Source organism: Salvelinus fontinalis, unplaced genomic scaffold (genome assembly GCF_029448725.1).
Source record: "Salvelinus fontinalis isolate EN_2023a unplaced genomic scaffold, ASM2944872v1 scaffold_0311, whole genome shotgun sequence".
In the NCBI taxonomy this organism is placed as follows: Eukaryota; Metazoa; Chordata; class Actinopteri; order Salmoniformes; family Salmonidae; genus Salvelinus; species Salvelinus fontinalis.
The window spans coordinates 95,554-114,166 of record NW_026600520.1 but is presented as its reverse complement, the minus strand read 5'-3'; the positions used below and the strand labels follow the sequence as shown (position 1 = coordinate 114,166).

The 18,613-nt window shown below is 43.0% G+C and overlaps 1 protein-coding gene across 1 annotated transcript; it reads left to right on the top strand.

Moving 5' to 3' along the window:
• The first annotated feature begins 7,361 nt into the window (after window positions 1-7,361).
• On the top strand, window positions 7,362-16,779 carry LOC129845461 (beta-microseminoprotein-like). The gene is made up of 4 exons (XM_055913406.1): window positions 7,362-7,499; window positions 13,964-14,072; window positions 14,791-14,893; window positions 16,573-16,779. Exons 1-4 carry the CDS (start codon window positions 7,497-7,499, stop codon window positions 16,700-16,702), a joined length of 345 nt encoding a protein of 114 aa, XP_055769381.1. The 5' UTR covers window positions 7,362-7,496; the 3' UTR covers window positions 16,703-16,779.
• The last annotated feature ends 1,834 nt before the right edge of the window (window positions 16,780-18,613 follow it).

Genomic DNA, 18,613 nt, shown 5'->3' with positions numbered 1-18,613 from the left:
CTATCTACAGTACAGGAAGTACCAGATCAATGTGGAGCTATCTACAGTACAGGAAGTACCAGATCAATATGGAGCTATATACAGGGAGTACCAGATCAATGTGGAGCTATCTACAGTACAGGAAGTACCAGATCAATGTGGAGCTATCTACAGTACAGGAAGTACCAGATCAATGTGGAGCTATCTACAGTACAGGAAGTACCAGATCAATGTGGAGCTATCTACAGTACAGGAAGTACCAGATCAATGTGGAGCTATCTACAGTACAGGAAGTACCAGATCAATATTGAGCTATATACAGGGAGTACCAGATCAATGTGGAGCTATCTACAGTACAGGAAGTACCAGATCAATATTGAGCTATATACAGGGAGTACCAGATCAATGTGGATCTATCTACAGTACAGGAAGTACCAGATCAATGTAGAGCTATAAACAGGAAGTACAGGATCAATGTGGATCTATCTACAGTACAGGAAGTACCAGATCATTGTAGAGCTATCTACAGTACAGGAAGTACCAGATCAATGTAGAGCTATAAACAGGAAGTACAGGATCAATGTGGAGCTATCTACAGTACAGGAAGTACCAGATCCATGTGGAGCTATATACAGGAAGTACCAGATCAATGTGGAGCTATTTACAGGAAGTACCAGATCAATGTGGAGCTATCTACAGTACAGGAAGTACCAGATCAATGTGGAGCTATCTACAGTACAGGAAGTACCAGATCAATGTGGAGCTATCTACAGTACAGGAAGTACAAGATCAATGTGGAGCTATCTACAGTACAGGAAGTACCAGATCCATGTGGAGCTACATACAGGAAGTACCAGATCAATGTGGAGCTATCTACAGTACAGGAAGTACCAGATCAATATTGAGCTATATACAGGGAGTACCAGATCAATGTGGAGCTATCTACAGTACAGGAAGTACCAGATCCATGTGGAGCTATATACAGGAAGTACCAGATCAATGTAGAGCTATCTACAGTACAGGAAGTACAGATCAATGTGGCGCTATCTACAGTACAGGAAGTACAGATCAATGTGGAGCTATATACAGGAAGTACCAGATCAATGTGGAGCTATATACAGGAAGTACCAGATCAATGTGTAGCTATATACAGGAAGTACCAGTATCAGATCAATGTGGTGCTATCTACAGTACAGGAAGTACCGGATCAATGTGGAGCTATCTACAGTACAGGAAGTACCAGATCAATGTGGATCTATCTACAGTACAGAAAGTACTCTATCAATGTGGAGCTATCTACAGGACAGGAAGTACTATACCAATGAGAAGCTACAGTGTATACTGTATACATGAAGTAACATATCAATGTGGAACTATATACAGGAATTACCATGTCAATATGGAGCTATATACAGGAAGTACCAGATCAATGTGGCACTGTTTACAGGAAGTACCAGATCAATGTGGCACTGTTTACAGGAAGTACCAGTACCAGATCAACGTGGATGTGTAGTTGAAGTTGGAAGTTTACAAACACTTAGTCATTTCAACCACTCCACAAATTTCTTGTTAAAACCTCTTGGTGCACGGATCCCTTTAACGGGATCATTTTCGTAAACAACCGCTGAATTGCAGAGTGCCAAATTCCCCAAAACATTATTAAAAATATTTATTTTCATGAAACCACAAGTGCAATATAGCAAAACACAGCTTAGCTTGTTGTTAATCCACCTATCGTGTCAGATTTTGAAAATATGCTTTACAGCGAAAGCAATCCAAGCGTTTGTGAGTTTATCGATCACTAGACAAAACATTACGAACAGCTAGCAGCAATGTAGATTGGTCACGAAAGTCAGAAAAGCAATAAAATGAATCGCTTACCTTTGATGATCTTTGGACGTTTGCACTCGCGAGACTCCCAGTTACACAATAAATGTTCCTTTTGTTCGATAAATATTATTTTTATATCCAAAAACCTCCATTTGGTTGGTGCGTTATTTTCAGAAATCAACAGGCTCGAGCAGTCATGAAGGGCAGACGAAAATTCCAAATAGTATCCGTAAAGTTCGTAGAAACATGTAAAACTTTTTTTATAATCAATCCTCAGGCTGTTTTTAACATAAATAATCGATAATATTTCAACCGGACGGTAAACTATTCAATAAAAGAGATAAAGAAAATGTCGAGCTACAACTTTTGCGCGCATGAACTAATCGAAGGACATTCAGCTGTCCACTGACGCGTTTTGATAAATCTCGCTCATTTTTCAGACTAAAAGCTTGAAACTATGTCTAAAGACTGTTCACACCCTGAGGAAGCCATAGGGAAATGAATTGGGTTGATATCCCTTTAAATGGAGGATAGGCATGCAATGGAACAGGGATTTTTCAAAATAAGAGGCGCTTCCGGGTTGGATTTCCTCAGGTTATGGCCTGCAAAATCAGTTCTGTTATACTCACAGACAATATTGTGACAGTTTTGGGAACTTTAGCGTGTTTTCTATCCTACTCTGTCAATTATATGCATATTCTAGCATCTGGGCCTGAGAAAAAAACAGCTTACATTGGGAACGTTATTTTTTCCAAACATAAAAACTCTGCCCCCTAGCTTTTAGTTTTGGGAAGTCGGTTAGGACATCTACTTTGTGCATGACACAAGTACTTTTTCCAACAATTGTTTACAAACAGATTATTTCACTTACTATTCACTGTATCACAATTCCAGTGGGTTAGAAGTTTACATACACTAAGTTGACTGTGCCCTTATACAGCTTGGAAAATTGCAGAAAATTATGTCATGGCTTTAGAAGCTTCTGGTAGGCTAATTGACATAATTTGAGTCAATTGGAGGTGTACCTGTGGATGTATTTCCAGGCCTACCTTCAAACTCAGTGGCTCTTTGCTTGACATCATGGGAAAATCAAAAGAAATCAGCCAAGACCTCAGACAAAAATTGTAGACCTCCACAAGTCTAGTTCATCCTTGGTAGCAATTTCCAAACGCCTGAAGGTACCACGTTTATCTGTACAAACAATAGTACACAAGTACAAACACATTGGAACGCTTAGCCGTCATACCGCTCAGGAAGGAGGCGCATTCTGTCTCCTAGAGATGAACGTACTTTGGTGCGAAAGTGCAAATCAATCCCAGAACAACAGCAAAGGACCTTGTGAAGATGCTGGAGGAAACAGGTATAAAAGTATGTATATCCACAGTAAAACGAGTCCTATATCGACATAACCTGAAAGGCCGCTCAGCAAGGAAGAAACCACTGCTCCAAAACCACCATAAAAAAAGCCAGACTACGGTTTGCAAGTGGGGACAAAGATTGTTATTTTTTTTAGAAATGTCCTCTGGTCTGATGAAACAAAAATAGAACTGTTTGGCCATAATGACCATCATTATGTTTGGAGGAAAAAGGGGGAGGCTTGCAAGCCGAAGAACACCATCCCAACCGTGAAGCACGGGGGTGGCAGCATCATGTTGTGGGGGTGCTTTGCTGCAGGAGGGACTGGTGCACTTCACAAAATAGATGGCATCAGGATGGAGGAAAATGATGTGGATATATTGAAGCAACATCTCAAGACATCAGTCAGGAAGTTAAAGCTTGGTCGCAAATGGGTCTTCCAAATGGACAATGACCCCAAGCATACTTCAAAAGTTGTGGCAAAATGTCTTAAGGACAACAAAGTCAAGTTATTGGAGTGGCCATCACAAAGACCTGACCTCATTCCTATAGATTGAAGAGGCCCAGTTACTGTTAGAGAGTGTTACTCCCTCCCCTGTGTTGGCTGTTACTGTTAGAGAGTGTTACTCCCTCCCCCGTGTTGGCTGTTACTGTTCAAGAGTGTTACTCCCTCCCATGTGATGGATGTTACTGTTAGAGAGTGTTACTCCCTCCCCCGTGTTGGCTGTTACTGTTAGATAGTGTTACTCCCTCCCATGTGATGGATGTTACTGTTAGAGTGTGTTACTCCCTCCCCCGTGTTGGCTGTTACTGTTAGAGAGTGTTACTCCCTCCCATGTGATGGATGTTACTGTTAGAGTGTGTTACTCCCTCCCCCGTGTTGGCTGTTACTGTTAGAGAGTGTTACTCCCTCCCATGTGATGGATGTTACTGTTAGAGTGTGTTACTCCCTCCCCCGTGTTGGCTGTTACTGTTAGAGAGTGTTACTCCCTCCCCTGTGTTGGCTGTTACTGTTAGTGTTACTCCCTCCCCCGTGTTGGCTGTTACTGTTAGAGTGTGTTACTCCCTCCCCTGTGTTGGCTGTTACTGTTAGAGAGTGTTAATCCCTCCCATGTGATGGATGTTACTGTTATATGATCGGTATGCTCTGATTAATCTGTTGTGAATAAATGTTTTGTAACTAAAAACTCTGTGTGTGTGTGTGTGTGTGTGTGTGTGTGTGTGTGTGTGTGTGTGTGTGTGTGTGTGTGTGTGTGTGTGTGTGTGTGTGTGTGTGTGTGTGTGTGTGTGTGTGTGTGTGTGTGTGTGTGTGTGTGTGTGTGTGTGTGTGTGTGTGTGCGTGTGTGTGTCTTGTTTGTGAGTCAATGTGTATGTATAGCTTGGTAAAACTGAAGAGACGTTCTGGACTGGGTATTTGAGTCATATTCATTGTTCCAGCCCTGCCTTAAACAAATACTGGTTCCCTGTTGTTCAGAGATTGATAGATATGAGAGTTATGGGGAAATTCTCTCTGTATATAGAGCTTTGGGGAGAGCAGGTGTCTAGCTGTGTGTACAAGCTTATACAAAGACATTGGGAGGGATATTATGACTACAGATGTACTCTAGCTGTGTACACTATCTTACATAGCTTTTCAGCATGTTTTTATATTTATTTCTGTACAACAACAAAACATTTACAATGGGGATCAATGGTAAAGAATGTTTGTTTTCCACAAATTGTGGGGATTTTCTTCTTTTGACAAGAATATTGACTCGGAATATAGCAGCAAATAGGGTTCCGCTATCGTTAGAATCCTCTTTAATGAATCTCAACGGTTCAACAAATAACCTTTTTGAGGAACCTAAAGGAACCTAAAGGTTTACTATTATGGTTAGGAGACAAGTTGAAGCAGGTGTGGAATGGCTGGTAGGTCCTGAGGAGAGAGTTGAGAACAGAGTTAGACAACAGTTGTCATTTGACATAAGGTCACATGTAAGTCTTTCCCAAGGCACCGTTACTAGCCATAACCATATTTATTTCACATGCAATGGCATAACACAACAGATTAGATCCATTAAACTGGAATGACACTAAATCACAACAGATTAAGTTACACAAACAGAGGAGAGAAAGAGAGAGCAATGACGGCCTACATATCTGACGTCTGAACAGATACAGTTGAAGTCGGAAGTTTACATTCACCTTCGCCAAATACATTTAAACTCAGTTTTTCACAATTCCTGATATTTAATCCTAGTAAAAATGCCCTGTCTTAGGTCAGTTAGGATCACCACTTTATTTTAAGAATGTGAAATGTCAGAATAATAGTAGAGAGAATGATTTATTTCACCTTTTATTTTTTCATCACATTCCCAGTGGGTCAGAAGTTTACATACACTCAATTAGTATTTGGTAGCATTGCCTTTAAAATGTTTAACTTGGGTCAAACGTTTCGGGTAGCCTTCCACAAGCTTCCCACAATAAGTTGGGTGAATTTGGGCCCATTCCTCCTGACAGAGCTGGTTTAACTGAGTCAGGTTTGTAGGCCTCCTTGCTCGCACACGCTTTTTCAGCTCTGCCCACAAATATTCTATAGGATTGAGGTCAGGGCTTTGTGATGGCCACTCCAATACCTTGACTTTGTTGTCCTTAAGACATTTTGCCACAACTTTGGAAGTATGCTTGGGGTCATTGTCCATTTGGAAGACCCATTGGCGACCAAGCTTTAACTTCCTGACTGATGTCTTGAGATGTTGCTTCAATATATCCACATAATTTTCCTTCCTCACGATGCCATCTATTTTGTGAATGGCACCAGTCCCTCCTGCAGCAAAGCACCCACACAACATGATGCTACCACCCCCGTGCTTCACGGTTGGGATGGTGTTCTTCGGCTTGCGGCTGGTTTCATCAGACCAGAGGACATTTCTCCAAAAAGTATGATCTTTGTCCCCATGTGCAGTTGCAAACCGTTGTCTGGCTTTTTTATGGCGGTTTTGGAGCAGTGGCTTCTTACTTGCTGAGCGGCCTTTCAGGATATGTCGATATAGGACTCGTTTTACTGTGGATATAGATACTTTGTACCTGTTTCCTCCAGCATCTTCACAAGGTAATTTGCTGTTGTTCTGGGATTGATTTGCACTTTTCCCACCAAAGTACGTTCATCTCTAGGAGACAGAACACGTCTCCTTCCTGAGCGGTATGACAGCTGTGTGGTCCCATGGTGTTTATACTTGCGTACTATTGTTTGTACAGATGAATGTGGTACCATCAGGCGTTTAGAAATTGCTCCCAAGGATGAACCAGACTTGTGGAGGTCTACAATTTATTTCTGACGTCTTGACTGATTTCTTTTGATTTTCCCATGATGTCAAGCAAAGAGGCACTGAGTTTGAAGGTAGGCCTTGAAATACATCCACAGGTACACCTCCAATTGACTCAAATGATGTCAATTAGCCTATCAGAAGCTTCTAACGCCATGACATCATTTTCTGGAATTTTCCAAGCTGTTTAATTAAATGCACAGTCAACTTAGTGTATGTAAACTTCTGACCCACTGCAATTGTGATACATTGGATTATAAGTGAAATAATCTGTCTGTAAACAATTGTTGGGAAAATTACTTGTGTCATGCAAAAAGTAGATGTCATAACCAACTTGCCAAAACTATAGTTTGTTAACAAGAAATTTGTGGAGTGGTTGAAAAACTAGTTTTAATGACTCCGACCTAAGTGTATTTAACTTCCGACTTCAACTGTATATGTCCAATACATTGAAGTAGAAGTCCTTGTCCAAATTGAGGTTAGTGATAACTCTTCTGATGTCTAGAAGCTACTTTCAGTCAAAGGAAAAGATGGAGAGCCATTCTATAATCCATGTCCTGTTTACAATGCTGTTCTCTTATTCTACCGGACTCTGTGTGTGTGTGTGTGTGTGTGTGTGTGTGTGTGTGTGTGTGTGTGTGTGTGTGTGTGTGTGTGTGTGTGTGTGTGTGTGTGTGTGTGTGTGTGTGTGTGTGTGTGTGTGTGTGTGTGTGTGTGTGTGTGTCATCAGTCATCAAAAGTTCATCAGTAAAAACTGAAGAGACGTGGCCATTCTGGACTGTGTATTTACCGTTTCAGCCCTGCCTTAAACAAATACTGGTTCCTGTTGTTCAGAGATTGATAGATATGAGAGTTATGGGGAAATTCGCTCTGCATATAGAGCTTTGGGAAGAGCAGGTGTACTCTAGCTGTGTGTACAAGCTTAAATAAAGACATTGGGAGGGCTGTTAATGTCTTATATAAAGCTGTGAACGGGGAGACACAAAACACTTCAACTTACATTTTGACAAGAAGACTTCCTTCAGCATGGTACGTACCCTAACCCACACAGTAGGGACCCTAGAATAGTGTTTTGTGATTAGAAGATATTACGTATCACTTGTGAAATGTTATAAACATACATTTGATGCCAGTTATGAATTGGCTTTATTGTTTCAACTTCAAAATCAGACGTTTCTTAATAAGTATTTAATTAGTAAATATGTGAGCGCTGTGTGTGAATCTGTGTTGAGTCTGTCAATGAACGCTGAGGGCCTATTGAAACAAGCATTGGCCAGTGTACTAACGAGCTAAAATGTATAGGTATTTTTGTAAACAACAGCTGGTGCGCGGTATCTAAGGAAGTAGCTTATTCTTATTTTTTTGTTTCCAATTTATGTAATCCATCTATAAAAAGAACGTTTTCAGATAAAAAATATGGTAATTTCTTCTCAAGATCGGGAGAACGTACCCTGGACTGTCCACTTGTGTAACTAACGGCAGGATTCAATCCGTTTGGCCGAAGTGGAATATAAACTTTTTAATAAGGTAATATGGAATGAGCCGATATATGCAGCATGACTGCAGTCTCTGCAACCACAAGAACATTGATTTGAATTGTCTGTAACGCTGAATTTCCCGGAAGGAACAGAGCGCTAGATCAAGTCAATCGTAATATTTACATAATCTATATTTATTTTTATAAAATGTAGCCCTAGTCTAATAAAGTTATTTATAATATCACGTGTTATATTATTTTGACATATATGCCTACTGCTTCTATATTCTTATATTCTTAAGCATTTTTACTTTTGTCTGCCTTACGGTTTCCAATGCTCCTGATAGGTCGATATTTCATTTGAGGCGGGAGTAGGGAAACTAGATGCATCTGTCTGGTATCATAATCAACGAGACCAACTGATCTGTTAATGTATTATTGTGGAAGTGTTTTAACATGCAGGTGAATGTAATCCCCCATCAGTAGCATTTTAAAGAGATAGTTCAGGATTTTGGCAATGAGGCCCTTTATCTACTGACCCAGAGTCAGATGGGGCCCTTTATCTACTGACCCAGAGTCAGATGAGGTCCGTTATCTACTGACCCAGAGTCAGATGAAGCCCTTTATCTACTGACCCAGAGTCAGATGAGGCCCTTTATCTACTGACCCAGAGTCAGATGAGGCCCTTTATCTCTTGACCCAGAGTCAGATGAGGCCCTTTATCTACTGACCCAGAGTCAGATGAGGTCCTTTATCTACTGACCCAGTCAGATGAGGCCCTTTATCTACTGACCCAGAATCAGATGAGGCCCTTTATCTACTGACCCAGAGTCAGATGAGGCCCTTTATCTACTGACCCAGAGTCAGATGAGGCCCTTTATCTACTGACCCAGAGTCAGATGAAGCCCTTTATCTACTGACCCAGAGTCAGATGAAGCCCTTTATCTACTGACCCAGAGTCAGATGAAGCCCTTTATCTACTGACCCAGAGTCAGATGAGGCCCTTTATCTACAGACCCAGAGTCAGATGAGGCCCTTTATCTACTGACCCAGAGTCAGATGAGGTCCTTTCTCTACAGTACCAGAGTCAGATGAGGTCCTTTCTCTACAGTACCAGTCAAAAGTTGACAACAGGTGTGTGGGAAGATAAGACAAAACCAATGGAAAATGAAAAATGGATCAATGATGGCTAGAAGACCGGTGAAGTCGACCGCCGAACACCGCCCGGACAAGGAGAGGCAACGACTTCGGCAGAAGTCGTGACAGTGTTAAACAAATCAAAAAATAGATTTTAGATTTTAGATTCTTCAAAGTAGCCACCCTTAGCCTTGATGACAGCTTTGCAAACTCTTGGCATTCTCTCAACCAGCTTCATGAAAAATGCTTTTCCAACAGTCTTGAAGGAGTTCCCACACATGCTGAGCATTTGTTGGGTCCTTTCCTTCACTCTGCGGTCCAACTCATCTCAAACCATCTCAATTGGGTTGAGGTCGGGTGATTGTGGAGGCCAGGTCATCTGATGCAGCACTCCGTCACTCTCCTTCTTGGTCAAATAGCCCTTACAAAGCCTGGAGGTGTGTTGGGTCATTGTCCTGTTGAAGAACAAATAATAGTCCCACTAAGCCCAAACCAGATGGGATGGCGTATAACTTCAGAATGCTGTGGTAGCCATGCTGGTTAAGTGTGCCTTGAATTCTAAATAAATCAAAGGCAGTGTCACCTGCAAATTACCCCCACACATTCACACCTCCTCCTCCATGCTTCACGGTGGGAACCACACCATCACACCTCCTCCTCCATGCTTCACGGTGGGAACCACACCTTCACACCTCCTCCTCCATGCTTCACGGTGGGAACCACACCATCACACCTCCTCCTCCATGCTTCATGGTGGGAACCACACCATCACACCTCCTCCTCCATGCTTCATGGTGGGAACCACACCTTCACACCTCCTCCTCCATGCTTCACGGTGGGAACCACACCTTCACACCTCCTCCTCCATGCTTCACGGTGGGAACCACACCTTCACACCTCCTCCTCCGTGCTTCACGGTGGGAACCACACCTTCACACCTCCTCCTCCATGCTTCACGGTGGGAACCACACATGTGAAGATCATCCGCTCATCTACTCTGCGTCTCACAAAGAGACGGCAACACGAACCCAAAAATCTCAAATCTGGACTCATCAAACCAAAATACGTTTTTCCGCCTGTCAAAAGTCCATTGCTTGTGTTTCTTGGAAGTCGAAGTAATTCTCTTCTTACTGGTGTCTTTTAGTAGTGGTTTCTTTGTAGCAATTCGACCATGAAGGCCTGATTCACACAGTCTCTTCTGTACAGTTGATGTTGAGATGTGTCTGTTACTTGAACTCTGTGAAGCATTTATTTGGGCTGCAATCTGACTTATCCTCTGCAGCAGAGGTAACTCTAATGAATTTATCCTCTGCAGCAGAGGTAACTCTAATGAACTTATCCTCTGCAGCAGAGGTAACTCTAATGAACTTATCCTCTGCAGCAGAGGTAACTCTGGGTCTTCCTTTCCTGTGACTGTCCTCATGACAGCTATTTTCATCATAGCACTTGATGGTTTTTGCAACTGCATTTGAAGAAACTTTAAAAGTTCCTGAAATTTTTGGGATTGACTGACCATTTTATAAAGTAATGACGGACTGTCATTTATTTTTGCCTATTTCAGCTGTTCTTGTCATAATATGGACTTGGTCTTTTACCAAATAGGGCTATCTTCTGTGTACCACCCCTACCTTTTAACAACACAACTGCTCAAATGCATTAAGAAGGAAAGAAATTCCACAAATTAACTTTTAAGAAGACACACCTGTTAATTGAAATGCATTCCAGGTGACTACCTCATGAAACTGGTTGAGAGAATGCCAAGAGTGTGCAAAGCTGTCATCAAGGCAAAGGGTGGCTACTTTGAAGAATCTCAAATATAAAATACATTTTGATGTTTAACACTTTTTTGGTTACTACATGATTCCATATGTGTTATTTCATAGTTATGATGTCTTCACTATTATTCTACAATGTATTTGTATTTGTATTTAATATGGATTCCCATTAGCTGCTGCCAAGGCAGCAGCTACTCTTCCTGGGTTCCAGCAAAATTAAGGCAGTATGTGCAATTTTTAAAACATTACATTACAATACATTCACAGATTTCACAACACACTGTGTGCCCTCAGGCCCCTACTCCACCACTACCACATATCTACAACACACTGTGTGCCCTCAGGCCCCTACTCCACCACTACCACATATCTACAGTACCAAATCCATGTGTATGCGTAGTGCGTATGTTATCGTGTGTGTGTGTGTGTGTGTGTGTGTGTGTGTGTGTGTGTGTGTGTGTGTGTGTGTGTGTGTGTGTGTCTGTGCCAATGTTCATGTTGCTTCACAGTCAACGCTGTTCCATAAGGTGTTTTTAAAAATGTTTCTTAAATTTGATTCTCCTGCTGCATCAGATACATGATGTGGAATAGAGTTCCATGTAGTCATGGCTCTATGTAGTACGGTGGAATAGAGTTCCATGTAGTCATGGCTCTATGTAGTACTGTGGAATGGAGTTCCATGTAGTCATGGCTCTATGTAGTACTGTGGAATAGAGTTCCATGTAGTCATGGCTCTATGTAGTACTGTGGAATAGAGTTCCATGTAGTCATGGCTCTATATAGTACTGTGGAATAGAGTTCCATGTAGTCATGGCTCTATATAGTACTGTGGAATAGAGTTCCATGTAGTCATGGCTCTATGTAGTACTGTGGAATAGAGTTCCATGTAGTCGTGGCTCTATGTAGTACTGTGGAATAGAGTTCCATGTAGTCATGGCTCTATGTAGTACTGTGGAATAGAGTTCCATGTAGTCATGGCTCTATGTAGTACTGTGGAATAGAGTTCCATGTAGTCATGGCTCTATGTAGTACTGTGGAATAGAGTTCCATGTAGTCATGGCTCTATGTAGTACTGTGGAATAGAGTTCCATGTAGTCATGGCTCTATGTAGTACTGTGGAATAGAGTTCCATGTAGTCATGGCTCTATGTAGTACTGTGGAATAGAGTTCCATGTAGTCATGGCTCTATGTAGTACTGTGGAATAGAGTTCCATGTAGTCATGGCTCTATGTAGTACTGTGGAATAGAGTTCCATGTAGTCATGGCTCTATGTAGTACTGTGGAATAGAGTTCCATGTAGTCATGGCTCTATGTAGTACTGTGGAATAGAGTTCCATGTAGTCATGGCTCTATGTAGTACTGTGGAATAGAGTTCCATGTAGTCATGGCTCTATGTCGTACTGTGGAATAGAGTTCCATGTAGTCATGGCTCTATGTAGTACTGTGGAATAGAGTTCCATGTAGTCATGGCTCTATGTAGTACTGTGGAATAGAGTTCCATGTAGTCATGGCTCTATGTAGTACTGTGGAATAGAGTTACATGTAGTCATGGCTCTATGTAGTACTGTGGAATAGAGTTCCATGTAGTCATGGCTCTATGTAGTACTGTGGAATAGAGTTCCATGTAGTCATGGCTCTATGTAGTACTGTAGAATAGAGTTCCATGTAGTCATGGCTCTATGTAGTACTGTGGAATAGAGTTCCATGTAGTCATGGCTCTATGTAGTACTGTGGAATAGAGTTCCATGTAGTCATGGCTCTATGTAGTACTGTGGAATAGAGTTCCATGTAGTCATGGCTCTATGTAGTACTGTGGAATAGAGTTCCATGTAGTCATGGCTCTATGTAGTACTGTGGAATAGAGTTCCATGTAGTCACGGCTCTATGTAGTACTGTGGAATAGAGTTCCATGTAGTCATGGCTCTATGTAGTACTGTGCACCTCCCATAGTCTGTTCTGGACTTGGGGACTGTGAAGAGACCTCTGGTGGCATGTCTTGTGGGGTATTCATGGGTGTCTGAGCTGTGTGCCAGTAGTTTAGACAGACAGCTTGGTGCTTTCAACATGTCAATACTTCTCACAAATACAAGTAGTGATGTCAATCTCTCCTCCACTCTGAGCCAGGAGAGATTGACATGCATATTATTAATATTAGCTCTCTGTGTACATCCAAGGGTCAGCCAGGCTGCCCTGTTCTGAACCAATTGCAATTTTCCTTATTTGTGCCACCTGACCACACGACTGAACAGTAGTCCAGGTGTGTCACCTGACCACACGACTGAACAGTAGTCTAGATGTGTCACCTGACCACACGACTGAACAGTAGTCCAGGTGTGACAAATCTAGGGCCTGTAGGACCTGCCTTGTTGACAGTGTTGTTAAGATGGCAGAGCAGCGCTTTATTATGGACAGACTTCTCCCCGTCTTAGCTACTGTTGTATCAATATGTTTTGACCAGGACAGTTTACAACCTAGTGTTACTCCAAGCAGTTTAGTCACCTCAACTTGCTCAATTTCCACATTATTTGATTTTTACATAATTTATTACAAAATTTAGAAAATAGTCAAAAATAAATAAAAACCCTTGAATGAGTTGGTGTGTCCAAACTTTTGACGGGTACGGTATTTCCCCAGAGGGAACTCGTGGATACAATATTTCACCCCTTTTTTTGTTGGCACAAAACTACCTCCATACTTCCATCGTGTTTAAAAACCGTTGCCAGTTACATTCAGACATGTCCCATGACACTTGTCCAAACGGAGAACTCCCTCGTGTTTGTGAGAATCTCCCCTTTCATTAGCGAGGTCATATTAGTTTTGAAGGCCAAACCGTTCGGACATTTTGATTCTTCTGGTCTGACAGGGAAAGCTGACAGGGAAAGCTGACAGGGAAAGCTGACAGGGAAAGCTGACAGGGAAAGCTGACAGGGAAAGCTGACAGGGAAAGCTGACAGGGAAAGCTGACAGGCTGATGGATTGAGACACAGACATCTCTAGTGACGGAGTTTGATGGGGATGTTTCGTATGTTACTTAGCGCAGGTTAGCGCTGGATGTGCGTAAAATGATTTAGTATTCGTTGCGACCAATCGTGTGTCTGTTACAGGGTTCTCTCGTCCGTGTGGTAGTGTGTGTCCTGGCGCTGGTGCCTGTGTGCCAAGCTCAGTGCTTCTTCCAGGGGCTGGAGACCAAAGATTCCAAGACTCCAACAAAGGGTGAGTCTAGTACTATACTATGATATTTCTACAATACTGTTACCACACTACTACAATACTGTTACCACACTACTACAATACTGTTACCACACTACTACAATACTGTTACCACACTACTACAATACTGTTACCACACTACTACAATACTGTTACCACACTACTACAATACTGTTACCACACTACTACAATACTGTTACCACACTACTACAATACTGTTACCACACTACTACAATACTGTTACCACACTACTACAATACTGTTACCACACTACTACAATACTGTTACCACACTACTACAATACTGTTACCACACTACTACAATACTGTTACCACACTACTACAATACTGTTACCACACTACTACAATACTGTTACCACACTACTACAATACTGTTACCACACTACTACAATACTGTTACAATTTTAATTAGACAGTGAAGTTAGCACTGTAACCAGGATACGGAGGGTGTGATGCTGTATGCGTTTGGTAAAGTGGCTTAAACAGGTGTGTGTGTGTGTGTGTGTGTGTGTGTGTGGTGTGTGTGGTGTGTGTGGTGTGTGTGTGTGTGTGTGTGTGTGGTGTGTGTGTGTGGTGTGTGTGTGTGTGTGTGGTGTGTGTGTGTGTGTGTGTGGTGTGTGCGTGTGTGCGTGTGTGCGTGGTGTGCGTGGTGTGGTGTGGTGTGGTGTGGTGTGCGCGTGCGTGTGTGTGTGTGTGTGTAGGGTGTGTGGATAAGGAGGGGAAGCAGCATGTGTTTGGTTCTTCATGGGTGAAGGACTGCTACGACTGCTCCTGCTCCATGGAAGGCATCAGCTGCTGCAACACGTAACACCATATTTCTCAAATTATAATACGCTTTATTGGCATGAGTATAACCCTATCTGTCTACACCTCTATGAGAGATGCACTAGTTATATTGAGAGATTGAAACCAGCAAACAAGAGCCTGATTTGACCCCCACTCCTCATGTCTTTCTCCCTCTCTCTCTCTATCTGTCTCCACCCCCTCCTCTCTTCCTCTCCTTCTCTCTGCCTTGATCTGTCTCCACCCCTTTCTCTCCCCCTCTCCCTCCTATCTTCCTCTCCTTCTCTCTGCCTTGATCTGTCTCCACCCCTTTCTCTCCCCCTCTCCCTCCTATCTTCCTCTCCTTCTCTCTGCCTTGATCTGTCTCCACCCCTTTCTCTCCCCCTCGCCCTTCTCTCTTCCTCTCTTTCTCCCCCTCTCTTCCTCTCCTTCTCTCTGCCTCAAACTGTCTCCACCCCCTCTCTTTCTCCCCCTCTCGATCTATCTCCAACTCCCTTTCCCTTCCAACCCATCAATCTCTATCCACCCCCCCCCTCTCTCTCTCTCTCTCTATCTCCACCCCCCCCTCTCTCTCTGTCTCTCTATCTCTATCCATCCCCCTCTCTCTCTCTATCTCTATCCATCCCCCTCTCTCTCTCTCTATCTCTATCCATCCCCCTCTCTGTTTCTCTCTCTATCCATCCCTCTCTCTTTCTCTCCCCCTCTCTCTCTCTCTCTCTCTCTATCTCCACCCCCCCCCCTCTCTCTCTCTCTCTATCTCTATCCATCCCACTCTCTGTCTCTCTCTCTATCCATCCCCCTCTCTCTCTCTCTCTCTATCCATCCCCCTCTCTGTTTCTCTCTCTATCCATCCCCCTCTCTGTTTCTCTCTCTATCCATCCCCCTATCTGTCTCTCTCTCTATCCATTCCCCTCTCGGTCTCTCTCTCTATCCATCCCTCTCTCTTTCTCTCTCTCTATCCATCCCCCTCTCTCTCTCTCTCTATCCATCCCTCTCTCTTTCTCTCTCTCTATCCATCCCCCTCTCTCTCTCTCTCTATCCATCCCTCTCTCTTTCTCTCTCTCTATCCATCCCCCTCTCTCTCTCTCTCTATCCATCCCCCTCTCTGTCTCTCTCTCTATCCATCCCTCTCTCTTTCTCTCTCTCTATCCATCCCCCTCTCTCTCTCTCTCTCTCCATCCCCCCCCTCTCTCTCTCTCTCTCTCTCTCTCTCTCTCTATCCATCCCCCTCTCTCTCTATCTCTATCCATCCCCCTCTCTCTCTCTCTCTCTATCCATCCCCCTCTCTCTCTCTCTCTCTATCCATCTCCCTCTCTGTCTCTCTCTAAATCCATCCCCCTCTCTGTTTCTCTCTCTATCCATCCCCCTCTCTTTCTCTCCCCCTCCCACCCCTGCCCTCTCCTTCCCTCCCACCCTTGCCCTCTCTCTCTCTCTTTCTCCCTCCTTCTCTCCCCTCTCCCTTCTACCTCTCCCTCTCTCCCCCTTCCCTTCTACCTCTCCCTCTCTCTTTCTCCCTCCTTCTCTCCCCTCTCCCTTCTACCTCTCCCTCTCTCCCCCTTCCCTTCTACCTCTCCATTTTACCTCTCCCTCTCTCCTCCTCCCCTTCTACCTCTCCATTTTACCTCTCCCTCTCTCCTCCTTCCCTTCTACCTCCCTCTCCCTTCTACCTCTCCCTCTCTCTCCCCTTCTCTCCGTCTCAGGATCCCAGAGGTGGTAGATCTCCCAGCAGAGTGTGAGCTGGTGGTGGACAGAAAAGCCTGCTCATCCAGACTGGTGATGAAGTCAGACAAGACCAAGGACTGTAACAGCCCCATCAGTATGGTCTTATAAAATGGTCTACATGGTTGCATGTACACACCAACATGTATAGAAGGAACTTACATCAAATAAAACAAGGCAACAGTGAACATGTCAATGTTTATTAGGATCCCCATGAGCCTTTTCAGAAGCAGCAGCTACTCTTCCTGGGGGCCACACAGAACAAGTAACAAACACTGATACACTGATAGATTAGGACAAACAAATGTAAAATATAATGATATACAAACAATGCAGCTAAAAAATACAAACAGTACAACAAAAATGTTGTGTTAGTGTGTCTGTGTGTCGCCGTACAGTCCCTTCTGTTCCAAGAGTTGGTTTTTAATCTGTTTTTTAAAGGTCATTTTGCTGTTTGAGTAATTGGCGATGGGAGTTAAATGCCATCATGGCTCTGAATAAAACTGTGCCTTGCAGCGAATTCGTTGTGGAAAATGTTGGTTCCACTGATATTGTAAACTACTTTGATGATTTTTTCATTGGCAAGATAAGAAAACTTAGGGACGGACGACATGCCAGCAACAAACCCTGACACCACACATCCAAGTATATCTGACCAAATTATGAAAGACAAGCATTGTAATTTTCTAAATGTGAATGTGGGAGAGGTGAAACAATTATTGTTGTCTATTTTGTATTTGTATTTATTATGGATCCCAATTGGCTGCCAGCAGCTAGTCTTCCTGGGGTTTATTATGGATCCCTATTTGGCAGCAGCTAGTCTTCCTGGGGTTTATTATGGATCCCTATTTGGCAGCAGCTACTCTTCTTGGGGTCCAGCAAAATTAAGGCAGTTTATACCATTTTAAAACATTACAATACATTCACAGATTTCACAACACACTGTGTGCCCTCAGGCCCCAACTCCACCACTACCACATATCTACAGTACCAAATCCATGTGTATGCGTAGTGCGTATGTTATCGTGTGTGTGTGTGTGTGTGTGTGTGTGTGTGTGTGTGTGTGTGTGTGTGTGTGTGTGTGTGTGTGTGTGTGTGTGTGTGTGTGTGCGTGTGCGTGTGTGTCTGTGCCAATGTTTGTGTTGCGTCACAGTTCCCGCTGTTCTATAAGGTGTTTTATAAATCTGATTCTACTGCTGCATCAGTTACATGATGTGGAATAGAGTTCCATGTAGTCATGGCTCTATGTAGTACTGTGGAATAGAGTTCCATGTAGTCATGGCTCTATGTAGTACTGTGGAATAGAGTTACATGTAGTCATGGCTCTATGTAGTACTGTGGAATAGAGTTCCATGTAGTCATGGCTCTATGTAGTACTGTGGAATAGAGTTCCATGTAGTCATGGCTCTATGTAGTACTGTGGAATAGAGTTCCATGTAGTCATGGCTCTATGTAGTACTGTGGAATAGAGTTCCATGTAGTCATGGCTCTATGTAGTACTGTGGAATAGAGTTCCATGTAGTCATGGCTCGATGTAGTACTGTGGAATAGAGTTCCATGTAGTCATGGCTCTATGTAGTACTGTGGAATAGAGTTCCATGTAGTCATGGCTCTATGTAGTACTGTGGAATAGAGTTCCATGTAGTCATGGCTCTATGTAGTACTGTGGAATAGAGTTCCATGTAGTCACGGCTCTATGTAGTACTGTGGAATAGAGTTCCATGTAGTCACGGCTCTATGTAGTACTGTGGAATAGAGTTCCATGTAGTCATGGCTCTATGTAGTACTGTGGAATAGAGTTCCATGTAGTCATGGCTCTATGTAGTACTGTGGAATAGAGTTCCATGTAGTCACGGCTCTATGAAGTACTGTGGAATAGAGTTCCATGTAGTCACGGCTCTATGTAGTACTGTGGAATAGAGTTCCATGTAGTCACGGCTCTATGTAGTACTGTGGAATAGAGTTCCATGTAGTCACGGCTCTATGTAGTACTGTGGAATAGAGTTCCATGTAGTCACGGCT

What these genes read in the sequence shown, in the direction of transcription:
- LOC129845461 (XM_055913406.1), top strand. An exon ending in TTCCAAGACTCCAACAAAGG is followed by an intron (nt 14,073 to 14,790) that starts GTGAGTCTAGTA and finishes GTGTGTGTGTAG; the next exon opens with GGTGTGTGGATAAGGAGGGG. An exon ending in GGCATCAGCTGCTGCAACAC is followed by an intron (nt 14,894 to 16,572) that starts GTAACACCATAT and finishes TCTCCGTCTCAG; the next exon opens with GATCCCAGAGGTGGTAGATC.